We start from the raw sequence: 19,124 nt of genomic DNA, 5'->3' as shown, positions 1-19,124 counted from the left end.
GAGTGAGGCACTGATCCTGCTGAGGAAGGGTTCCTTTCTCTCCCTCGCTCTCTGGTGACAGGGATACCTTTCCACTGCTCCCGCTACAGAAAATGTTTCCTCTCTCTTGAGAAGCGCGGCAGAAACAGCCTCAGTGACCTTCCTGCCCTGGTTTGGTTAGCTAGGAGAAGCCAGATAGCCTGGGGCCCAGTATATCCTGACTTACACCGAAATGGGACGCCTCCTAATTGCACACAGGGTGTCTGAGCCTGTCACCTTCCTAGACCCAGCACCCGCCCTCCCCAGCTCCCACGGGGGAAGCCAGGGGCTACCCAGCTGTGACATCTCGGGATGCACTTGGGCTAAGAGCATCCCCATGACAGGCCCAGTGCCCAAGGGCCTGGGAACTGATGCCCTGGTCAGGTCCTGGTCCTTCCTAGAGTCGGTGTGAGCCACTTCCTGCTACAGAGTCCCCTCCGAGGCAGGTGCAGAGTAAGCCCCTCACGTGCTCCTGTCTGTGTTCAGTCCCAGGCTTCTCAGGAACTAGACAGCTGGCCTCAGATCTTCCTTTTCATAAAGTCTCCCAGAGGGCAGAGGGTCACATATGCAAATCAAGTCCCAGCAGCAGGCTTACGGTCTGAAGTTAAATGTGTAAATCAGTTTCTCAGTCTTGGCACCTACGACATTCTAGCCCGATCATTCTTTGCCACGGGACCTGTCCTGCGCACTGTGGGACGCTCGGCAGCATCCTTGGCCTCTCCCCACTAGATGCCAGGAGGCCTCCTTTCCCCAGGTGTGACAATAAGAAAATATCCCCAGACATTGCCACATGTCCCCTGGGGGCAAAATCATGCTGGGTTGAGAACCACTGGTATCAATTAAACTACAGTAACAATTCTGTGCCACCCACGGATCAGAAGATGGCCGAGCTCCTGCCCCCCAGCGTGAGGCCGGCATGCGCCGGCCCGCCCCCTTTGCCTCACGGCATGCTTGGTAAGAGGGGCACCCACAGATCTTAATCCGGTGACGTCTACCCAGCATGCATCTAGACCCAACACCGTGCCAGGTACTAAGAAGAGCCAGAAACTCACAGGCATTCTAGGGAGACAAGACCTGAAGCTAGGGCAAGCTCCACAGAGTGATGGGCAAGTTTCCATCACTCAGCCAGCCTGTGAGGAACAGTGCGGCAGGCCGAGGGCCCGTGCAGGGGCAGGCCCAGTCTAGTCGGGGAGAAGGAGCCACGCGGAACGTTGTGTAGGAAGTTGGAGCTGATGAAGGGCCATAGGCATTTGGGCTGGGGCGCTAGCCCTGCTGTGGCCCCGGGGAGGGCTTAGTGGAGGCCACGACCGAGCTGGGTGATGAAGGACAGATGAAGGACAGGCGGGCCCTGGAATTCCAGACAAGGGGACACTGAGGGCAAATACATGGAGGCTGGGCGGCTTGGCCTGTGTTGAGGGAGCCACATGCAGGAACAGAAGCACTTTGCAGATTTGCAGCCGGCTAGCCTGTGCGCTGGACATGCTGGGATGATTCGGCTGGGCTGAGGGGGCCAGGGAGGCTTGGTAAAGTGGAAGTGGAGTGGCAGAGGTCACGTGGCAAACCCCCAAGAGCCTGGCCCCACTGCCCAGGCTCCAGCCTGCCAGATCCCGAGGCAGGGCCGCCAGGACCCTCTGTATGGGAGGATCCCAGCGAGCATGACCCTTTGCCTGCTTCCTGGGGACTGTCACACGGGAGCTGTGATTCAGGGCCTCCCCCGCCAAGGTGAGTCACGCACCTGCAGCCCGCCCGCCGCGGAAGCTGCTGCCTGGGGCCAGAGCCCGTGCCTGCCGAGCACCCAGCCTGTCCTCTCCCTGGCACCCTGCCATCAGCCCCCCGAAACTCCAGGCCGGCCTTCACTTCCCTCCCAAGGGCCTCTGAACAGCTGGGGCTCCTGGGTGGGAGGGAGCGCTCGCCCTGCTCCTGACAACTCCGTCAGGTGGGGAGCTGCTTGGGTGACGCCTCCCAGCAGTTTTGAGGGGCTGGCATGTGCTAATTTCGGCTGTCGTTGCATCAGGGATGTGGTTCAGTTTCTCTCCCTTCCCATCACCCCCCCCCCCAGCCCAGCTTCAGCAGCAGCGGGGGCAGTGACTTCCCCGGGGAGCAGCAGGCCACTGCCGAGTGCTCATGACTGCCATCCGGCATGACTGTCCGCTGACAGTCCCTGTGAGCGGTGAGCGGTGAGCGGTGAGCGGGAGAGGAGCCTCTCCCACCCCTGCAGAGGGAAGGCGAGTCGCCAAGATGCCACCCTCCTCGCTGCCAGCGGCCTGCATCCTCCCATTCAGTCACGGGCTCCCTCAGCTCTGCCTCGCACGCCCCGGAGGGCACACGAGGTGCACCGGGGGAGCCTGGGGGCCACCGACTGGCAGTCCCTGCATGCAGAGTCCTGTGTGGCAGGAGGAGGGCAAACTCAGAGCATGGGGCTCAGGGGGGCATTGGGGGCAGTTTGGAGTGAGCAGAAAGGGCAACTGAGTCCGAGAGGAGCTGCAGGATGTCAGTGCCGCTCTGGGCTGTCAGAAGAGGGACCAGCCTGGCCCAGGCCACTGGGCCTCCCACTGGCTGACAAGTCGGGCTCCCCTCATGCTGTCTGTCACCCAGAAGCTCTGGGAGCGAGAAACAGGTCAGACCACCATGAAGCAAGATTTCCTCCCTTTGGGTCCTTTCAGCCACTGGGGATGGGCCGTTCTCCCCATCCACGGCCTCTGTCCCCCAGGCACGGCCACTCTGTACAGGGCCTGGGGAAGGCCAAAATTCAGCTAGCCCAACTCTCTGAGCCACGTTTTCTCTTTGGAGCCCATTTTTCTACTTGATGCCGGGCACCCGCGGCTGCCCATCCAGAGCGTGGAAGTGGCCAAGCCTGACTCCCACCTGAGTCCTAGGACGTTCCACCACCGTTCTTCAGGTTTCCAGGCCTCAACAGGTGGAGAGGGTCCATCCACAGACCTCTCGTCAGCCTCCGGCCTCCACTCACCCGGATAGCATCCCACGCCCTCCAGAGCCCCAGGCACACGGGGCCCTCCTCACGCAGACCCCTCCCTGTGGCGTGAGAAGCCCATAGGCCCAGGGAACACGCCCTCGTGGGCCTGCAGCCCCCTTCCCACTTCTAGACTTCATCCCGGGTGCCCAGGAGCTTGTGGACAGCCTGAGCCCCCATCCAGAGCCCACACAGGGCTGACAAGGCTCCTGTGTCCCCCACACTCCACCACACCCAGCCTTCTCCACATCCTCACCCAGGGGTGGCCGGGGGTGCCTGATCCTTGGGTGGGATGGACTGAGCTCGGACATGCAGGCCAGAGGCCTTTCCTGGGATGACACTGAGCCTGGGGCAGGTGGGGAAGGGGGTACCAGGGACCTCCTTTTGGACTCTTGCCTTAAGCCTCACAGATGATAAGGGCAGGCCTGCCACCATCATTCAGAGCCCGGAATGCTTCCATCACCCCTGATGGTGGGCAGTTCTGAGCCCAGGAGACCGTGGGCTTAATAAAATGGCTCTGTGCGAGGTACATAGTTGACTTAACTCGAAAGGAAACCTTGCCCCTGGTTGGAATGTTCTTCGTAAAAAGGAATATCCTCTCCTCCCTCTGCGTTTCTTAAGTCCTGCCCATGCCAGGCTCCATGCTGGGCTCTGGCAGATAGTCAGGCAAGGACTCCTGGGCCCATGGACTCGCATTGCCCCCGACCTGGCCTCACAGCCCCCCGCCCTGCCAGCTGTCTTCTCACTCACGTCCCCTCCTGCCTGCATCCCTTCCCCTACTTGAGGAGCCCTGGAGTTTCAGGGCTCCGTCACAGGCTGAGCTTTCCCTGCGATCCAGGGATCCCAGTGACCACGGTCAGGCTGACGGGTGGTGCCTGGGGGAGAAGGAGGTGTCACCAACCATTGCGCATGGGTAGGGGCTGGGCTTCCCCAGAGGGGGCCTGTTCCAGTCAGCAGTGCTCCCCTGCCCCTCCCCCTCTCCCATCTCTGTCCTCCCCTCTCCCCTGCCTGGAGCACGCTTCCTCTCCTCCTCCCTGCCCCCTCCTAGCCACGTGGAAGAATACACCAGGATGGAACAGTGTCCTGGAGCCTCCTGCCTGTAAAACCTGGTGGGGGGAGGAGGGGTCACAGCTGAGAGCGCAGCCAGGAAAGCAGCCCACAGGCTGGGAAGCATGCAGAGCAGCCCGGAGCCTGCACAAGGCCAGGCAGTGGTAGCGACAGGAATTTAGAACCTACTGCAGGGCCATGAAAGGCTGGAAGACACACTGATGCCTTTCCCCGGTCGGGTGCCTTTGCGATCTCCTGAGCCTCGGTGGCAGCCCAGCCACCCCTATGCTCTCAGCCTCCACCGCTCTCTCCACTACTCTCTGCACTCTTCAGGCTTCACACATGCTCTCTCCTCTGCCTGCCACATGCTTCCTGCCTTCTTCACCTGGAAGCTTCTCCTTAGAGATGCCACTCAGGTGTCACCTCCTCCAGGAAGCCTTCTCTGACTGCCCTGCCCCACCTGGGACTGCCCATCATTTCTAGGGCTTGCCCAGTACATTTGTAACACAGCATTATAATCACGCACTTATCTGTGCAGCCACCACCCATAACTCCGAGGGCAGGGACTGTCTTACGATACCCAGCATGTAGCTGGTATTTAATGAGCATTGGGTGGGTGAATGGACTAACAAACTGAGAGTAGACCAGTGGGTGAAGGGATGAGTGGGGAGCTCCATGCCAGCAGCTGGGAAAGGCGTCTCCTCGGAGCTGCTGGGAAGAGGAGGACGATGGTGTGGGTGATGGGGTCCCTGGCATGTCGCCCCACCACCCCCACCGCTTTGGGGAGACATTCATCCTTGAAGTCCTGGAGCACCGTCTGCCTGCCCGGGCCTGATTGTCGTGGTGACCACCTTCACTCCTTCCTCCTAGTACTTCTGCTTGTTGCTGGTGATCTTCCTGGTGGAGCTGGTGGCAGGGGTCCTGGCCCATATGTACTACCAGAGGGTAAGTGCAAGTGTCCTCCTGCTCCGTGCCCCGTTGGCATGCCCCCCCCTTGGAGGTGACAGCTTGGAGCAGGGTGAACAGGAATGGGGGAGCTAGGGCCGTGACACACAGGGTGGTCTTGTCTCCCGGGCCCCAACAATCCTCGCACATCCAGGTCCTCCTTCGTATCCCGCTTCCAGCAATTCTCTGTCCCATCTGTGGATGCTGATGTGTTGAGCGTGGGAGTCAGGGAGTGAGGATGCCCCATGGGAGGTGGCATGGCCCGTCTCCCCTTGGATGCAGAGATAGAGAGAGAGGATGAAGCCTCCAAGGAGCAAGGCTGGGGCCAGGGCTGCCTGTCGGGCTATGAAGACCGCTCCGGGCCTCGCCTGCCTGCATCGGACAAGGACAAAGTGGCCAGTCGGGTGCCCTCCCACCGGGTGCTGGGAATCAGGGGTTTGAGACCATGACTGGGGTGAGACAGATGACTGCACCGGTTATTTTAAGCCAGCACCCACACAACTGATGGCTGCCCACAGGGTGACAATTGTAAATATTGTGAATACCACCTCATCATCAAATGAAAAAAGATTTAAAAGCACCCCTGTGTCCAGCCTCATTGCCCTCCCACCAGCTTCGAGCCGGCCCCTCCCCAGCCCGCCTCTCAGCTCTGCCCGTCAGCTGTCTGGCCTTAATGTCAGGGACCCAGCTTTTGTAACCTCTCTCCGTGAACCCCGTGTCCTGAGCCATCTCCTACTGACGCTCCCATGACACTAGGACCCCTCCCCCTCGCACCATTCAACATCCGCGGTGCTCTAGAGCTAGCTCCCCCGTGGGCCTGGGGAGCGAGGTCGGCGTGAGCCGTTCTGCTGATGCCACCTTCCCTCTCCGCTCTCCAGCTCAGCGACGAACTGAAGCAGCACCTGACCCGGACTCTGGCTGAGAACTACCGGCAGCCCGGAGCTGCGCACATCACAGCGTCAGTGGACCGGCTCCAGCAGGACGTAAGCACCTGCCCGCGGGCTGGAAGGCCGTGCAGACATGGGCTCGGGTCCCGGCTCTGTCGCTTCCTGTCTGGGTGACCCTGGACAGGTTACTTACCTTCTCTGAGCTTCATTTGCCTCTCAGATGGAGCCTCCTACGGTGTGCTGAGCATTCAGTACGATCACATATGCAGAAGTCCACGCCGCAGTGAAAAGGGCATACTGAGCCCTGGCCCTGTCCTGCCCCTGCTGTGCCCTGCCCACCCCCCACACACCCCCCCCCTGCCCTGCAGCTCCCCTGACCACCTCCTCCAAGCCCCGCCCCTGCTGCCTTTCCCCGCTGGGCCCCTGTGGGCAGCAAGCTAGCTGTGCCAGGGGAAGAAGCCACCTCCTGGCCAGGGATCCGGCCTCCTTCCGTCGGCAAGGCTCCCTGCTTCCTCTGCTGGGCGCAGAGAGCTGAGGTCCCTCAAGAGTGATGTATCAGCCAGAAGTATTTCAGTCAGGCTACTGTAAGAACTTCCCAGTTGTGAGCCGTGGGGCTGAACGCGGTGGGACAGAAAGGGGGTCTGTCCAAGAAGAGGCCCAGCAAATCCCTCCGGTGAGGCCCGTGGTCCTGCCAGGGCTCGAGAAATGGGCCTCAGACCTACCCCGGCCAGTATGGTAGCCACTAGCCGTGTGTACATTTAAATGTAATATAAAAGTCAATTCCTCAGTCACTAGCCATACTCCAGGGCCCAATAACCTTCCTGATTAGTGGCATCAAATTGGACAGCAGAGATGAAAGGCATTTCCATCATGTAGAAAGTTCTGTTGGACAGTGTGGCTCCAGGCTCTGATGGTTTGGTGTCTGAGAATTTGAGGAAGCTCTACCCGCCTCCTCCGGTCCCCCTTCTCCCTGCCACCCCACCCTCACCCTTAGCCTGCCATCTCTGTAGCTACAGACCCCCACCCTGGGCCTGAGGCCTTGGTCTCATTGCTGGGAATACCAGGCAAGTAGGCAGAGCAGAGGTTGGTGGGGTTCAGAGCTCTAGGGGCACCTTAGTTCAGCGGGGGAGGCACTTTCCCCGTCTCCGCAAGACTGGCTTAGCTCCCAGTAGGCTCCGGGCAAAGGGGTCTCTTGTGCTCTGCTCTAGTGACTAAGGGCACCCGTGTGCTAGGTGCACACCCATCCACACCCACACCCACCCTGCTCGTCAGCCCTCTCCGAAGCTCGGTCTGCACTCGTGGGGCCTCCCGCCGGAGAAACCGAGCCCCAACCCCTGGCCTCGGGCCCTTACTCACGGAGCCCCGCACACAGCAGGCAGCTGCAGGCCACGCTGGGCTGGGAGGCCCCTCGGAGTGGAGAACAGAGCTGGGGAGGCCAACTGGGGGGACCGGGAAGGAAGGCCTGGGTGTGCCTCGGGAGAGAAGATGGGAGGGGCAGTCAGAGAGCGGGGAACAGCAGGAGGAAGGGCACAGCCGGGAGCTGGCATCTGCCACTGCCCAGGGCCTCTGCGGGGACCAGAGCACGTGGCCACTGCCCCGCACGTGCCAGCAGCAGTCAGAACCAGGGGGGCATGAGGGACGGTGGACCCAGGCCTGCATGCTAGGCCTGAGGAAACAGCCCCGAGAAGGCAGTGGCGTCAGGCCAGGGCCAGCATCCGGGCTGCAGGCCAAACCCCCGTATGTCAATGGCACCCACATGCCTGTATTCACGAAACGACCCTCTCAGTAGAGGGTGTCTTCCTGACCGCTCAGCCCTGCGGGGCTCTCGTCTGCAGGCTGCCCAGAATCGCCTCTCGCGGTTCTCACAGACCGGTGTGGAGGTACTTCGTTAGCCCCAGGGACAAGTGACAAAACGGAAGCTCAGTGAGGCTGAGTCACCTGTCCAGTATAATCCCGCGTGACTCCTAGCACAACCCCTGCTGTTCCCGGCTCCACGTGCTGTTCCGTCCTGCCTGCCTCCTCGGAGCTCCTCCTCTTCCTTGTGGGATCTTTCCCGCCCGTGAGCAGAGCCCCTCGCCCCTCCTCTGAGCTACACAGCTCCCCATGTCTCCCCTGTCTCTCCTCGAAAGCTACTGAGAAGCGTCAGAAAGCCGGGAACCGTGTGCGTCACACGTGCGCCCGGGGCTAGCGTCAGTCCTGGCACATAGCAGGTGCCTAGTGCACACTCGTTAACGGCAGCGATGCACCTCCCGCCCTGCCTGCACCCCGCACACCAGAGACAGCCTCAGAAGAGCTGGCTCTGTGGCTCCCGCAGGGACTTGGAGTCTCAGAAGGACAAGAGAGAAGCGATGTCCCGTGTGTCTGCATCACCGGAGCCCCGGGCTGGCGCTTTCCTGCCCCACAGCAATGCGGAAGCCCCTGGTCTTACCCAGCACTGACACTGCCCCCTGGTCAACACTGATCTGTCCGCACTGGGGCTCCGGGACCCTCTCTGTGTCCCTGCAGGTCTGAGGGCTCTGAGGTTTCAGGGTTTGAATGAGGGTCCAGGAGCCTCTGCCTCCCTGGGTGACCGGGAAACCCCCGCTGGGTGGTCTTGGCCCTGCCCTGGGCTCTGCCCCACTCTCTCAGGGACCCACCTGCATCTACTCCCCACCCATCTTCTCACAGGCCCTCCCTGCCCGCAGGACACCCAGCACCATCTCCTTACCGGACTTGGGTGGCTAGAAGGGAGCCAACAGGTGTCTTGCAGCCAGCTCATGCACCGGCCCGGGGAGAAGAGCCCCAAAGAGACCGGCTCCCTGCTCAAAATAGGGAAAGGAGAACTCACAGGGAGACAAATAGGGCTCGGGTTAATAATGAATAATGAGTCCTGCGGCTTGCCACGGAGGGGCTGGAGGTGCCCCGTGTGAGCTCTTCGCCCCCAGCGTCTGTCTCTCCCTCCAGTTCAAGTGCTGTGGGAGTAACAGCTCCGCCGACTGGCAGCACAGTGCATACATCCTGTCTCGGGAGGCCGAGGGCCGCCGGGTGCCGGACAGCTGCTGCAAGACGGTGGTGGTGCGCTGTGGCCAGCGGGCCCACCCCTCCAACATCTACAAGGTGGAGGTGAGTGCCCAAGCTCCTGGCCATCCAGGAGGCCCCCCATCCCTAAAGAGGCAGGCTCAGGCAGAGGGGCGGGGGGCAGAGGGTGCGGAAGCAGGACACACTATTCACTGGCCATGAGGCAATGTGAGGCCCTCTGCGGTCTCCACAAAGCCCCGGGGGATTCTGGGACATCATGGCAGGCCCCTGGGTCCCCAAAGAAGCCTGTGGGCAACTGAAAGTCTGGACCGGGCCCTTTAAGCCTCTGGCCTGCCCTCAGCTGGGTGGACGCAGCACCCCTGCCAGCCCTTCCCTCTCCAGCCTCGCCTGCTTCCGGGCCCCCGTGTGTCACGTGCCCTTACCTTACAGGGAGGCTGCATCACCAAGCTGGAGCAGTTCCTGGCCGACCACCTGCTGCTCATGGGGGCCGTGGGCATCGGGGTGGCCTGTCTGCAGGTAAGTTGGAGGGCGTGGGATTAGGACAGGGAGTTGTCTAGAAGAGCTGTGAACCCCTCTCCCATTGGTGGGAATCTCCAGTCACTGGCCATCTGCACACCCACGTGCTGCCCTGCCCTCTCCTCCCCTCCTCCTCTCCCCACCTTCCCTCGGCAGCCAAGGGAATCACACGGTCACTCTCTTCCCCAGAGAGGAAGGAAAATGCCTGGGGGCCTGGGGGCCCACTTGAACTTTTAAGAGACCTGGGAGGAGTGTGAGTGTGGGCTCAGGTATGTGCATGCACCCTCTGTGTGTGCACGTGGGTGTGTGTGAAAAGCCTGCTGGGATACGTGTGGGGCCACAGGTTGTCCGCATGCGTCTAGGTGTACATGGGGCTGTACGCACGGATATGTGTTTAGGTGTGCTTGTGCATGTGTGTATATGTGTGTGCATGTACTTGCACTCATTCCTCTGTGTGTGTGTGTGCACGTGCGCACACACGCGTGCCCATGGATGTGTGCTCCCCCGTGCACACCCAGCTCTCTGCTCTGAGCGATGCCTTTGGCTGTCTCAGTGCTGCACCCAGCCCTCCGCTGCCCCGCAGGACGTCAGTGGGGCTCTCCCAGTGGCTCCAGCCAAGGGTCAGTAGAGAGGTGTCAGGAGGGGCACCCTGGGGCCGGGGCAGACGCAGGGAGCAAGGGCCCAGCAGGCGCTAGAGCGAGTTCCGTGCTGCCCCGCCCTTCCCACTCCTGCCACCACAAACACTGGGCAGGGGAGGAGGGGTGAGAGCAGCGGTTGGGGCCTCAGAGGCCCTGGGGCTGACCCTGCCTCTGCTCCTGTGCCACTTAGAGCTCTGACATCCCTGCCCACCATTGCTTCATCCACAAAATGGGGATCACGTCCCCAACCACGTAAGGTCTAGGTAAGAACGAGGTGATGAGCGTGACCCACGCGCTGTGCCCGGCACATGTGAAGGCCTCCCCATAAGTGCACGCAGCTGTTATCCAGCTGTCTGTAGACTTCAGAGGGGTCTCAGGTACTTCCTATCATCAGATCCCCACCACAACCTGAGACCGGGGCCAGGTGAGTGTCCGTGTTCTCCCATTTTACGGATCAGAAAGCTGAGACCCCGAGAAAAGACTTCCGAGGGTGTCACATCCTGCACTGGCACCCAGGTCTCCTGGTGGTCTTTTGCTTTCCCCAACTCCCCCCCTCCGGCCCTAACCACACAGAGTTCCATGGCAAGCAAAGCAGGGGTCAGTAGCAGCAGCTGGCGTGGAGAGCCTGCCAGGGTGGGGTTCCTTCCAGGTCACCGCGCAGCCTGGCTTCATCCGCCTGTGTGCCGGGAGCATCGAGCTGCAGCCTCGCCCAGGGGCTCTACCCGCTGGAGGGGGGGGGGGACCCAGCAATGCAGGGCTAGTTATCCCATCTCTGGGCCTCAGCTCCTTGTTTGTAAAATGGGGCTAATTATACCTAGTTTGGGGAGAGGATTAGCAATATATATGTAAATCACTTGGCTGGTTGCTCAGCAGATAGCAGGTGTTCAATAAATGGTACCCATCATTATTTGATTCATTTCCATGTGGGCACATTGTCTCTTGAAAAAGCCTTCTCAGAGAGCTTTTTCCCGGCCAGAGCAGCGTGCCCCTCCTCCTGCACTGGTTCGCAGCCGGCCAGGAGCCCGGCTGGCATCAGAGGGCCCCTCTCTGCTCTTCCCTAGCGCAGGTCTTCTGCCCCACGTCCTGAGCTGAGCAGTTGCCGCTGGGGGCTGAGGAAGGGGCTGCGGTGTGCTCCAGATCCTGGATCCACTGAAGTTTCCAGAAGCCTGCTGTCTCCTTCAGCTGTGAGGGGCCTGCTCGGCAGGGACCCTGATCAGGCCTGGGCCACACTCTCCACCCCTTTCTTCCTGATTTCTCTGGCCTTGGGAGCCTGTAGAAGCTAAGGACAGGGCCAGTGAGGTCCAGGGCAGGGAGTGGGTCTGCCAGTGCCCCAAGCATAAGGTCAAGGTGAAGCAGGGAGGGCGGTGGATCCTGCCCAGGGGGGCCACGTTGCTGGGCAGGCTGCCGGCAGGCCCGCAGAGACGTCCCCTTGAAGTCTTGGTCCTCTGCAGCTCACTGTGGAATTGCTGCTGGTGTCCCTCAGAGGGAGCTTCCCCTAGCCGCCCCATGCACCCCACCCACCCTGTTGCAGAGCCTCTCCCCTCCTTCCCGCGCCTGCCTGCCCTGCAGCCAAGCCTCGGTCACAGCTCCCTCTGCTGGCCGATGCTGGAACTAAGCTGCCCAAGCGCAGGTGGGCCACTGGTGGGGAGGAAGGGCTCACACCAGGCCTGTGCCCAGGCTCCCAGTCCTCGTCCGCCGGAGCGAGCCTTCCCCACACATGCCCAGCTTGGCCCTTCCAAGGCCCCCAAGGCTCAGGAGATAAAGGTGATGTCCTGTTTCCCTGATCCCCAGGACCAGAGGAGACCTTGCTAGGAAGTCAGAGGGCCTCCCCTCTTCCTATGTGACCTTGAGGATGTCATGTTCCCTCTCTGAGCCTCAGGTTCTTTTCCTATAAAATGGAGGAGTGGGACGTTTTCGAGCTTTCCGTGAAGTGGCAGACTTCTCTAATCCATGGAAATCTCACCTAGGAGTCCGGGGTATTAAACATGGGGAGGAGCTGCTTGGCCGGAGTTGGCGCCCTAAGGTTCCATGATTTTTGGTAAGGACCCTGCCTCAATGAGACTCATGTGCCGTAATATTCTAGAACATTAAAGCACGTCTTGTGAGTGCTCTGAACACGGAGCAGAAAATGTGACTAATGTGACAAACCCCGATTACAGGGATTTGGCCACGTTGTCCCTTGCGGCCCCGTGGATGTGTGGCCCAGGTGCTAATATGCTTAGGAGAGATGGTGGCGGACTGGAGGGACACAGGATCTCCACAGAGCCTCCGTGGCAGTAGGCTTCAACCTTGGCTGCACACGGGGGCCCCCGGGCAAGCTTTAGGACTGCCCAGGCTACACCCCAGCACCATCAAGTCACATCGTCTGGGGCTGGCACCCAGACACCACACACCCGTAAAGCTGCCTGGTGGGTCCCGAGTGCAGCCAGGCCAAGAACACTGGCGCAGGTGAGTGACAGGAGCACAGGGTGCCCAGAAGTCCAGTGTGAGCGGTCAGGGGCCAGGGGAAGATGGCACCATCACAGTCCCTAAACACCCACCGGCAGGCATGTGGGGAGCATGGGACATTCCCGGGAGGGACCAGAGGACAGACAGGAGCAACAGGCAGAATTTACGAGGAGACAGATTGCAGAATTTATTAACAATTGGAATATTCTGGCAGCGGTCCCTGCGGAGCACGAAGCTGTGTGGAGCTGCAGGCTGGCGCAGGGCTTGGGGGCTGGCAGGGACACAGCAGCGGGGCGTCCTGCCCACAGTGGGCTGCGCGGCCCTCCCACGCTGCCGCCTAGCCTTCTGGGTGCACACCTGTTCCTTTCAGCAAGACCCTGCAGGGCGCTCTGTCCGCCTCGGGCGTGTGACTCACTACTCAGGACTTTCAGACCTGAAAGGGGTAACTGGGGTCTTGAGGTACCTCCAAATCACAGACTCTTCCTTCTGGAAGGACCTCCCCAGCCGCTGGACCAGTGCGGTCAGCCCTGGCTGCACATGGCAATCAGGCCCGATTGCACAGGCTCGGGGTCAGACTGCCTGGGATGAAGCCTGGGCACAGGTGTTCTTTAAAGCCCTCCAGGCGATCCCAGTGTGCACCCGGGGTAGAGAACACTGGGCCCACCCTGTTCGTGTACCTCTGTAGACCCCCGGCCCAGCGATGTGGTCACCTGCTAACGGCGACACAGCCACGGTGGCAGAGCCAGCGAGGACCCCAACTCCAGCTTCCCCTCTTGTGTGCGGACTCTGGAGGCACTCCACTCTGAACTAACGTGGGAAGCTGATTTCTAGCATACTCTGGCAGGAAGCATATTCTGTCCAGGAAGGATGTGGGGGCTCAGCTCCCTTTTCCTACTGCCCTGCTCACACACACGTTCTCTGGAAGCCTCCCACCCAGAGGCCGTGCAGAGAGGCTAAAGGGAGAGCATTCTTCGTCAGCTTCGTAACGAGAGCTGCTCTGTGCCCGGTGCCGGGGCCACCACTGGGCAGGATGTGCCCCCTTCTCCCAGCAGGCTTGCACTCGAGGGAGGAGACACATAGAACATGGATTGTCACATGCAGTCAGGGGCGCTGTGCAAGTGCGAGAACTGGGGTTTGGGGGAGCACATAGGAGGCCATAACTTGCATGGGTAGTCAGGGAATGCTTCCTGGGGGAAGTGATGTATAATTAAATCTTGAAGGAGTTTGACAAGAAGAATTAAGACGGGGACCAGTGACAGGGTGAGAGAATTGGATTTGCAAAGCCCTGGCTGGCTGCTGTGGAGGGAGGACCTTATCGTGAGGGCTCGGGAGAGCACTGCCTGGTCTCTCAAAGGCTCAGGGTGCGGGAGGGGAACCGTGATGTTGTCCTACCATCCTAGTTTTTAAAGAATCTCTCCAGGGAAGACTATCCACCAGTGAACAGACTGGAGGTTTTCCTATTGATAGAGGGAGCTTTGAGGCTCAGAGAGGGATATAACTGTGCCCAAGGTCACACAGCCCAAAACAGAAGCTACCCTGCTCCCACCCTGAGGTTCCAGACTGTAGGATGGAAACATGTTGTAGAGCCCAGAAAACTCACAAGACAGCCAAGATTGGGATCTATAGGTCATTAAAAGGGAAACTGAAAGATCATATTAGATTGCCCTACTGGGATCTCACTGGCCCTTCCTTGATGCTCTTGATAACAATCAGGCATTGGCCCAAAAACCTCAAAAGCAGCTGAAAGCACGCCCCCTCCCTGTTCGAAGGGCCCCGTTGGTGGCAAACGCTGTACCTAGGCAGGCTGCCAGAAGAGGGCGCCGTGCACATCAGCCCTGCCCCCGGCGCGCTGGGCCACGCCCCCTGCCCCCCCTCCCGCCCCCCGCCCGCCCGCACCCATCCCCCCGCATCTCCTGCTCCAGCGCTCAGCTCAAGCGCGCTTTCTCTGCTCACCCCGGGCTGGCCGCCCGAAGCCATCGGGGCCGATTTCTGCATGTCCTCCATCAGGAAGGAGGTGCTGGTGCTCGCTCAGATATCGATGGCGTCCAGAGCTGCTCTGTATGACAGGGTGCTTGTGTGTGTGCACACGCGTATGTTGATGAGTGCATCCTTGGCCCCTCTGCATGTGTCAGGGTTCGGGGGGGGGGGGCATGTGGACATGCATCGGTGAGATTCTGGCCCGTACACCTCCCCCCTCACTGGGCCTTCCGTGGCTGGAAGAGCTGGGATGGCGCCTGCTTAAAGCCAGTGGGAGACAGTCTGAAAGCCGCGCTCCTGGGGCTCCCCTGTCCTGCCATGTGAGGACGGGGCGGGGCGGGGGAGGGGGGGAGAAGAAGCCCTCATCCTCGCCTGGTCAGAGCTCCGGCTGCACCCAGATGCGCTCTGGCAAGATCGGGTCAGCAGCAGCTGTTGAAAAAGCTTGGGAATGGTGGCAGCGCTGTTCCCTGTCTTTGGGGAAATCCACCTTCCGTGAGCCACAGGACAGTCATGGGGCTGCCCTCCTGCTGCCTCTGTCCTATGCTCAGGGAGTCGGGATCCAGTGACATCCCTGTCACAGCAAGATCACCATGGTGGGCCTCCTAGGTCTGACACATCCCCAGCTTCTGGTCCCGCATTTTAGAGATGGGCAAAGCGAGACCCCACGGGGACAGTGATTTTCTGGTACTGCCCTGCTTTGGGCAGGACACTCTGGGGCCTCCTTGTTCAGCTAGCGGATGTGGCAGAGGGGCTGTCAGGCCAACTCCTGGGGCTGGGGTGGGGGCTGGTGCCACCATCCAAGCCGCCTTAGAGGATGAGTTGGTGACAGCCCCTGAGAGCCCCGGTTTCCCCAGCGGCTTCTGTACATAGCCAGAGAATTGACTAGGAGCCTTAGTTTTGCTCTGGAGTCTGAGAGCGGCAAGACGCAGACAGAGCCTCTCCTGGAGAAAGAGCTTCTGCCAGAGCAGCGAGGGAGTGGAGCTACTACCACTCAGGATAGGGTTAACTCGGGCCGTCTCTGGAGATCGAGGACCACAGCCCCGTAGCGGATAGCTTGTTAGAAATGCAGACTCTCAGCTCCCCCCCCCCCGCCCTCCAGGCCTCCTAAGTTGGACTTGGCCCTTTATCGAGGTCCCCACGTGTACACGCGAGGGTGGCCACCTGCTCCAGGGCACTCCGGGGCCGGCAGCTCACCAGGCTTCTGACTTCCCTTCGCCCCTCTGCTCTCTCGCCCAGCAGATCTGCGGGATGGTTCTCACCTGCTGTTTGCAACGGAGGCTCCAGCTGCATTTTTACTAATGGCCAACTCCCCCTCCAGCTGCCCCCCACAAACTCAGCTGCCCAGGTCCCACCTTGCAGGCCTGCAGAGTCAGCACCCACTTGCCTACAAACTCCCAGAAGCTGCCCCTACTCTGTGCCGAGCCCCTTCGGACCCACCAGTGCCCAAGACCCTGACTCTTGTGGTTCCCACCCAGACCGGGGCCCTCAGCCCCCTCCCTCCACTTCCAAGTGCTCACTGCCAGGGTCCCTGAGCAGGGCACCCATCCGCCAGCACCCCTCACCAGCAATGGGGGTCCTGTGAACTGCAGGAGGGTGAGAATCAGACCCTCTGCTCCCTCCCAGCTCTGGAAACTAGAATGAAGGTCTGAAAACTCCAGCCCCTCTGGGACTCCTTGCATTGGGCGCGTGAGCACCCCTCCTCTTATCTCTGCTCGGTGTCCTTCTCTTTTCCTACTGGGAAATGCTTAGGGTGGGGCAGTTAGGGTCAGCTCTGCCCCCAAGAAGACCCAGACCTTTGATGTGCCCACCCCCACACCTTCTCACCTGGAAGGGAATGCCCTGATGGCCTGGTTCCTTCCTGCAGGGCCCAGCAGTGGAGAGGTCTGGGGTGAGGACCCCGGAGCTGGGGTTGGGCAGAGATGGCTGGTGGCACTGCCAGGAAGGGGACCAAGGCAGGTAAGGTGGCCACCACACAGGCACATGCTGCCCCAGGACCCTGCTCACTGCCCAAAAGCCATCCCTAGGAGAGGTCGCCCAGGAGACCATGGCCTTGAGCCCCAGTCCACAGTAATATGCCCCTCAGGGGTCGCCTCTCTATGGCCTGATTCTCAGGAAAGCCAGGTTTTTAAAATGATCTCCAGCTCTTAATGTTGGTGGGAGTGAAAAACCCTTCCTGACTAGGCTAAATCACAGACCCTGCAAAGTTGGAGGCACAGTGAAGGTGCAGCTCTGAGTGAGGGGTGCTCTGCTCTGAACCCCGTTTTTCCTGGGCCCACAGTCCCTGACCACAAGGCCACATGCTTAGAGGCTGTCACGCTCACGAGTTCCTCGGAGAGAGAGAGAAGGGCATGCGTGACTGCTGAAAGCTGTCATCAGCCGTGTGTGAGCTCACAGGGACGCAGAAAAGAAGCCAGCATTCTGCAGAGGTCGGGCCACGGCAGCTGCGGGAACCCACACGGCCTGAGTCACACATCGTCACCCTTCCCCCGCCCACGCTGGGGCAGCCACCCTGAGGGGCATGGACTGTCCACCACTCGGGATGACCCGTTTCATCCATTTCACTCATTCATTTTCCTGGGGAGGCAGGAATGAATCTCGGCCTTCGGTGAGGGGATGAGGCTTGCTTAAAATGTTTGTGACTGCTCTCTTCTCCCTCCCTCTCCCAACAGCCTTGCCCCAACTCAGGGGGGCCCCTCCGGCCTCGCCACTGCGTCCGGGGCCTGGTGGTTACCGAGGGCCAGCTGTGTGCTTAGAATGTGTTAGTCACCTAAGTGCTTTCTCTCATAGCAACCGCTGCAAGAAGCTACTATTATCCCACTCTACAGACGACAAAATTAAGGCTCAGAGCTGTTAAAAGACTGGCCGGCAGTGGCTGTGGCTACTGTCCTGCAGCCCCAGGCGGGTGGAAACAAGGGAAGCTGGGCTGGGAGCCCCTGCTCTGTGGCGTCCTCCGGCTCTCCGTCCCTGCAGGAAGCCGTCAGGCTGACACTAGGAACAGAGTGTCTCTCAGGGGTCACTGTCCAAGATCAGCAGCCTGGCCCCCCTTCCCGGAGCAGACCGAACCATCCCTCGGCCCTGGTGCCCATGCGCCCTGCACATCGGCAGTCAGCGGAGCGGCGTGACTTCTTTCCCACTGACAGCCAGGCGGTGCAGGGGCTCAGGTGGTGAGCTGGGGCCCTGGGGACCACCACGCAGGGGAATGGCCAGCGCTGACACTGAGTGAGAGCAGACCAGACTTCAGCCTCGGAACCTGCGACGGCGTGCAGAATCTCCCGGCCAGGCGGAGATCACATCTGGGGGCACAGAGGGCTGGCGAGGGCACGGGGAAACGCCTCTCCCTGCCCCATGCGGGGGGCCGGGGGGAAGGTCTCAGGTCACAGGCACTCAGAGCAGCCCTGGGCCGTAAGGAGGCTCCCTGGGGGGCCATGTTAACCACCTCCAGCTACCTTTTCCTCCCCTGATTGCTGCTGCGGGGCTCCGGGAGAGCAGAGCACAGCGGGGTCTTTGTCTCACAGAGCTGACAGCCTGCAGTCTCATCCGGCAGTTCAGCCCGTGCAAGGCCACAGGCACTTAGGCCTGGAAGGGCCAGCACAGCCCTCGGTGAGGGGGAGGGTGTCCCCAGGATCCTTGTGCCCTGCAGCTAGTTTGGGTCTTAGGATCAGACACTCTGGTCCATCCCAGGGTTTGGAGGTAGAGGAAGTGAACTGAAACCCTTGCATCACCACCCACCCCACTTTCCGCCTTGCAAACGCTCTCGCTTTCTGGCCACTTGGGGCCTGGGGACAGAAGGGGAGGGGGAGGGGAAGGCGGTTGACTAGGTAGGAGAAAACGCCGTCTTCTGTGTCCCTGCTGGGTGGCACTCACATCGCCCAGGATGCTAGTGATGTGTTGGAACCAGCAGTTCTCAAACTTGACGATGCATCAGCTCGCCTGGAGGGCTTTTTACCAGATTGCCTAGTCTCACCGCTGCAGAGGCGGGGTGGAGAACTTGCGTTTCCACCAAGCTCCCAGGTGATGTGGACACTGCTGTCCCCGGACCTTTGAGAACCGCTGCTTCAGACCACCCCACCAAGGACACTTGGCCTTTGTATGCGTGTCAACCCTCAGCATCCATGGTCCGTCAGGATGTCTGGTTGGAGCCCAGCACATTCACCGCATGACGGGGGGCCGCACCTGCTCTGCCCTCTGCGTGGGTCTGTGACCGTGGCTGGGAGACCAGGTGTCTGGGAGACCAGGTGTCTGGGTCCTCTTCCTGGAAGGGAACAGATTAGTTTCCAGCCACCTTCCGTGTGCCTTGGGAGAGTCCAGCCCCATTCTCGTCACCCCCACTTTCTAGTTTAGCACAATGGCCCTGCCCTACCTGTACTCCATCCCCCAGCCTCCCCTCCTGCTTCTGCCCCCAGACACCCCGTGCAAGTGCCACTAGGAATCACAGGCAGCCCAGTAGTAGGCCAAATGGGCTTCTGGAACCAGCCGGCCATGGATACGGGTCGTCACAATATTCTAGAAACCGAGAAGTTGCCTTAACCTAGTGCATAGGAGAAGTTGCTGTAGAGTTGTGAACATGCCCGTCTCCTCAGCTGGCCTCAGTGCAAGCCCGGCCTCACCTGCTGGGTGGCATGATAATTAAAGAATTGTATCTAGAACTACCTTCTGTTG

At 60.6% G+C, this 19,124-nt stretch overlaps 1 protein-coding gene across 3 annotated transcripts in view; it reads left to right on the top strand.

The window, feature by feature from the left end:
- The window catches only part of TSPAN11 (tetraspanin 11), an 80,034-nt gene that overhangs the window by 60,202 nt on the left and 708 nt on the right, over positions 1-19,124 (top strand). The window contains exons 4-8 of one of the 3 annotated variants that reach the window (XM_040642047.1): positions 4,907-4,981; positions 5,860-5,964; positions 8,812-8,970; positions 9,316-9,402; positions 15,702-19,115. In XM_040642047.1, coding sequence (XP_040497981.1) covers positions 4,907-4,981; positions 5,860-5,964; positions 8,812-8,970; positions 9,316-9,402; positions 15,702-15,764 — 489 coding nt within the window. In that variant the 3' untranslated portion in view covers positions 15,765-19,115. Of the gene's footprint in view, positions 1-4,906; positions 4,982-5,859; positions 5,965-8,811; positions 8,971-9,315; positions 9,403-15,701; positions 19,116-19,124 lie in introns of those variants that run through there. The other 2 variants (XM_040642048.1, XM_040642046.1) reach the window with 2 other exon arrangements.

Source organism: Ursus maritimus, unplaced genomic scaffold (assembly GCF_017311325.1).
Source record: "Ursus maritimus isolate PB19 unplaced genomic scaffold, ASM1731132v1 scaffold_26, whole genome shotgun sequence".
In the NCBI taxonomy this organism is placed as follows: domain Eukaryota; kingdom Metazoa; phylum Chordata; class Mammalia; order Carnivora; family Ursidae; genus Ursus; species Ursus maritimus.
This window is presented reverse-complemented; position numbering and strand designations above follow the sequence as displayed.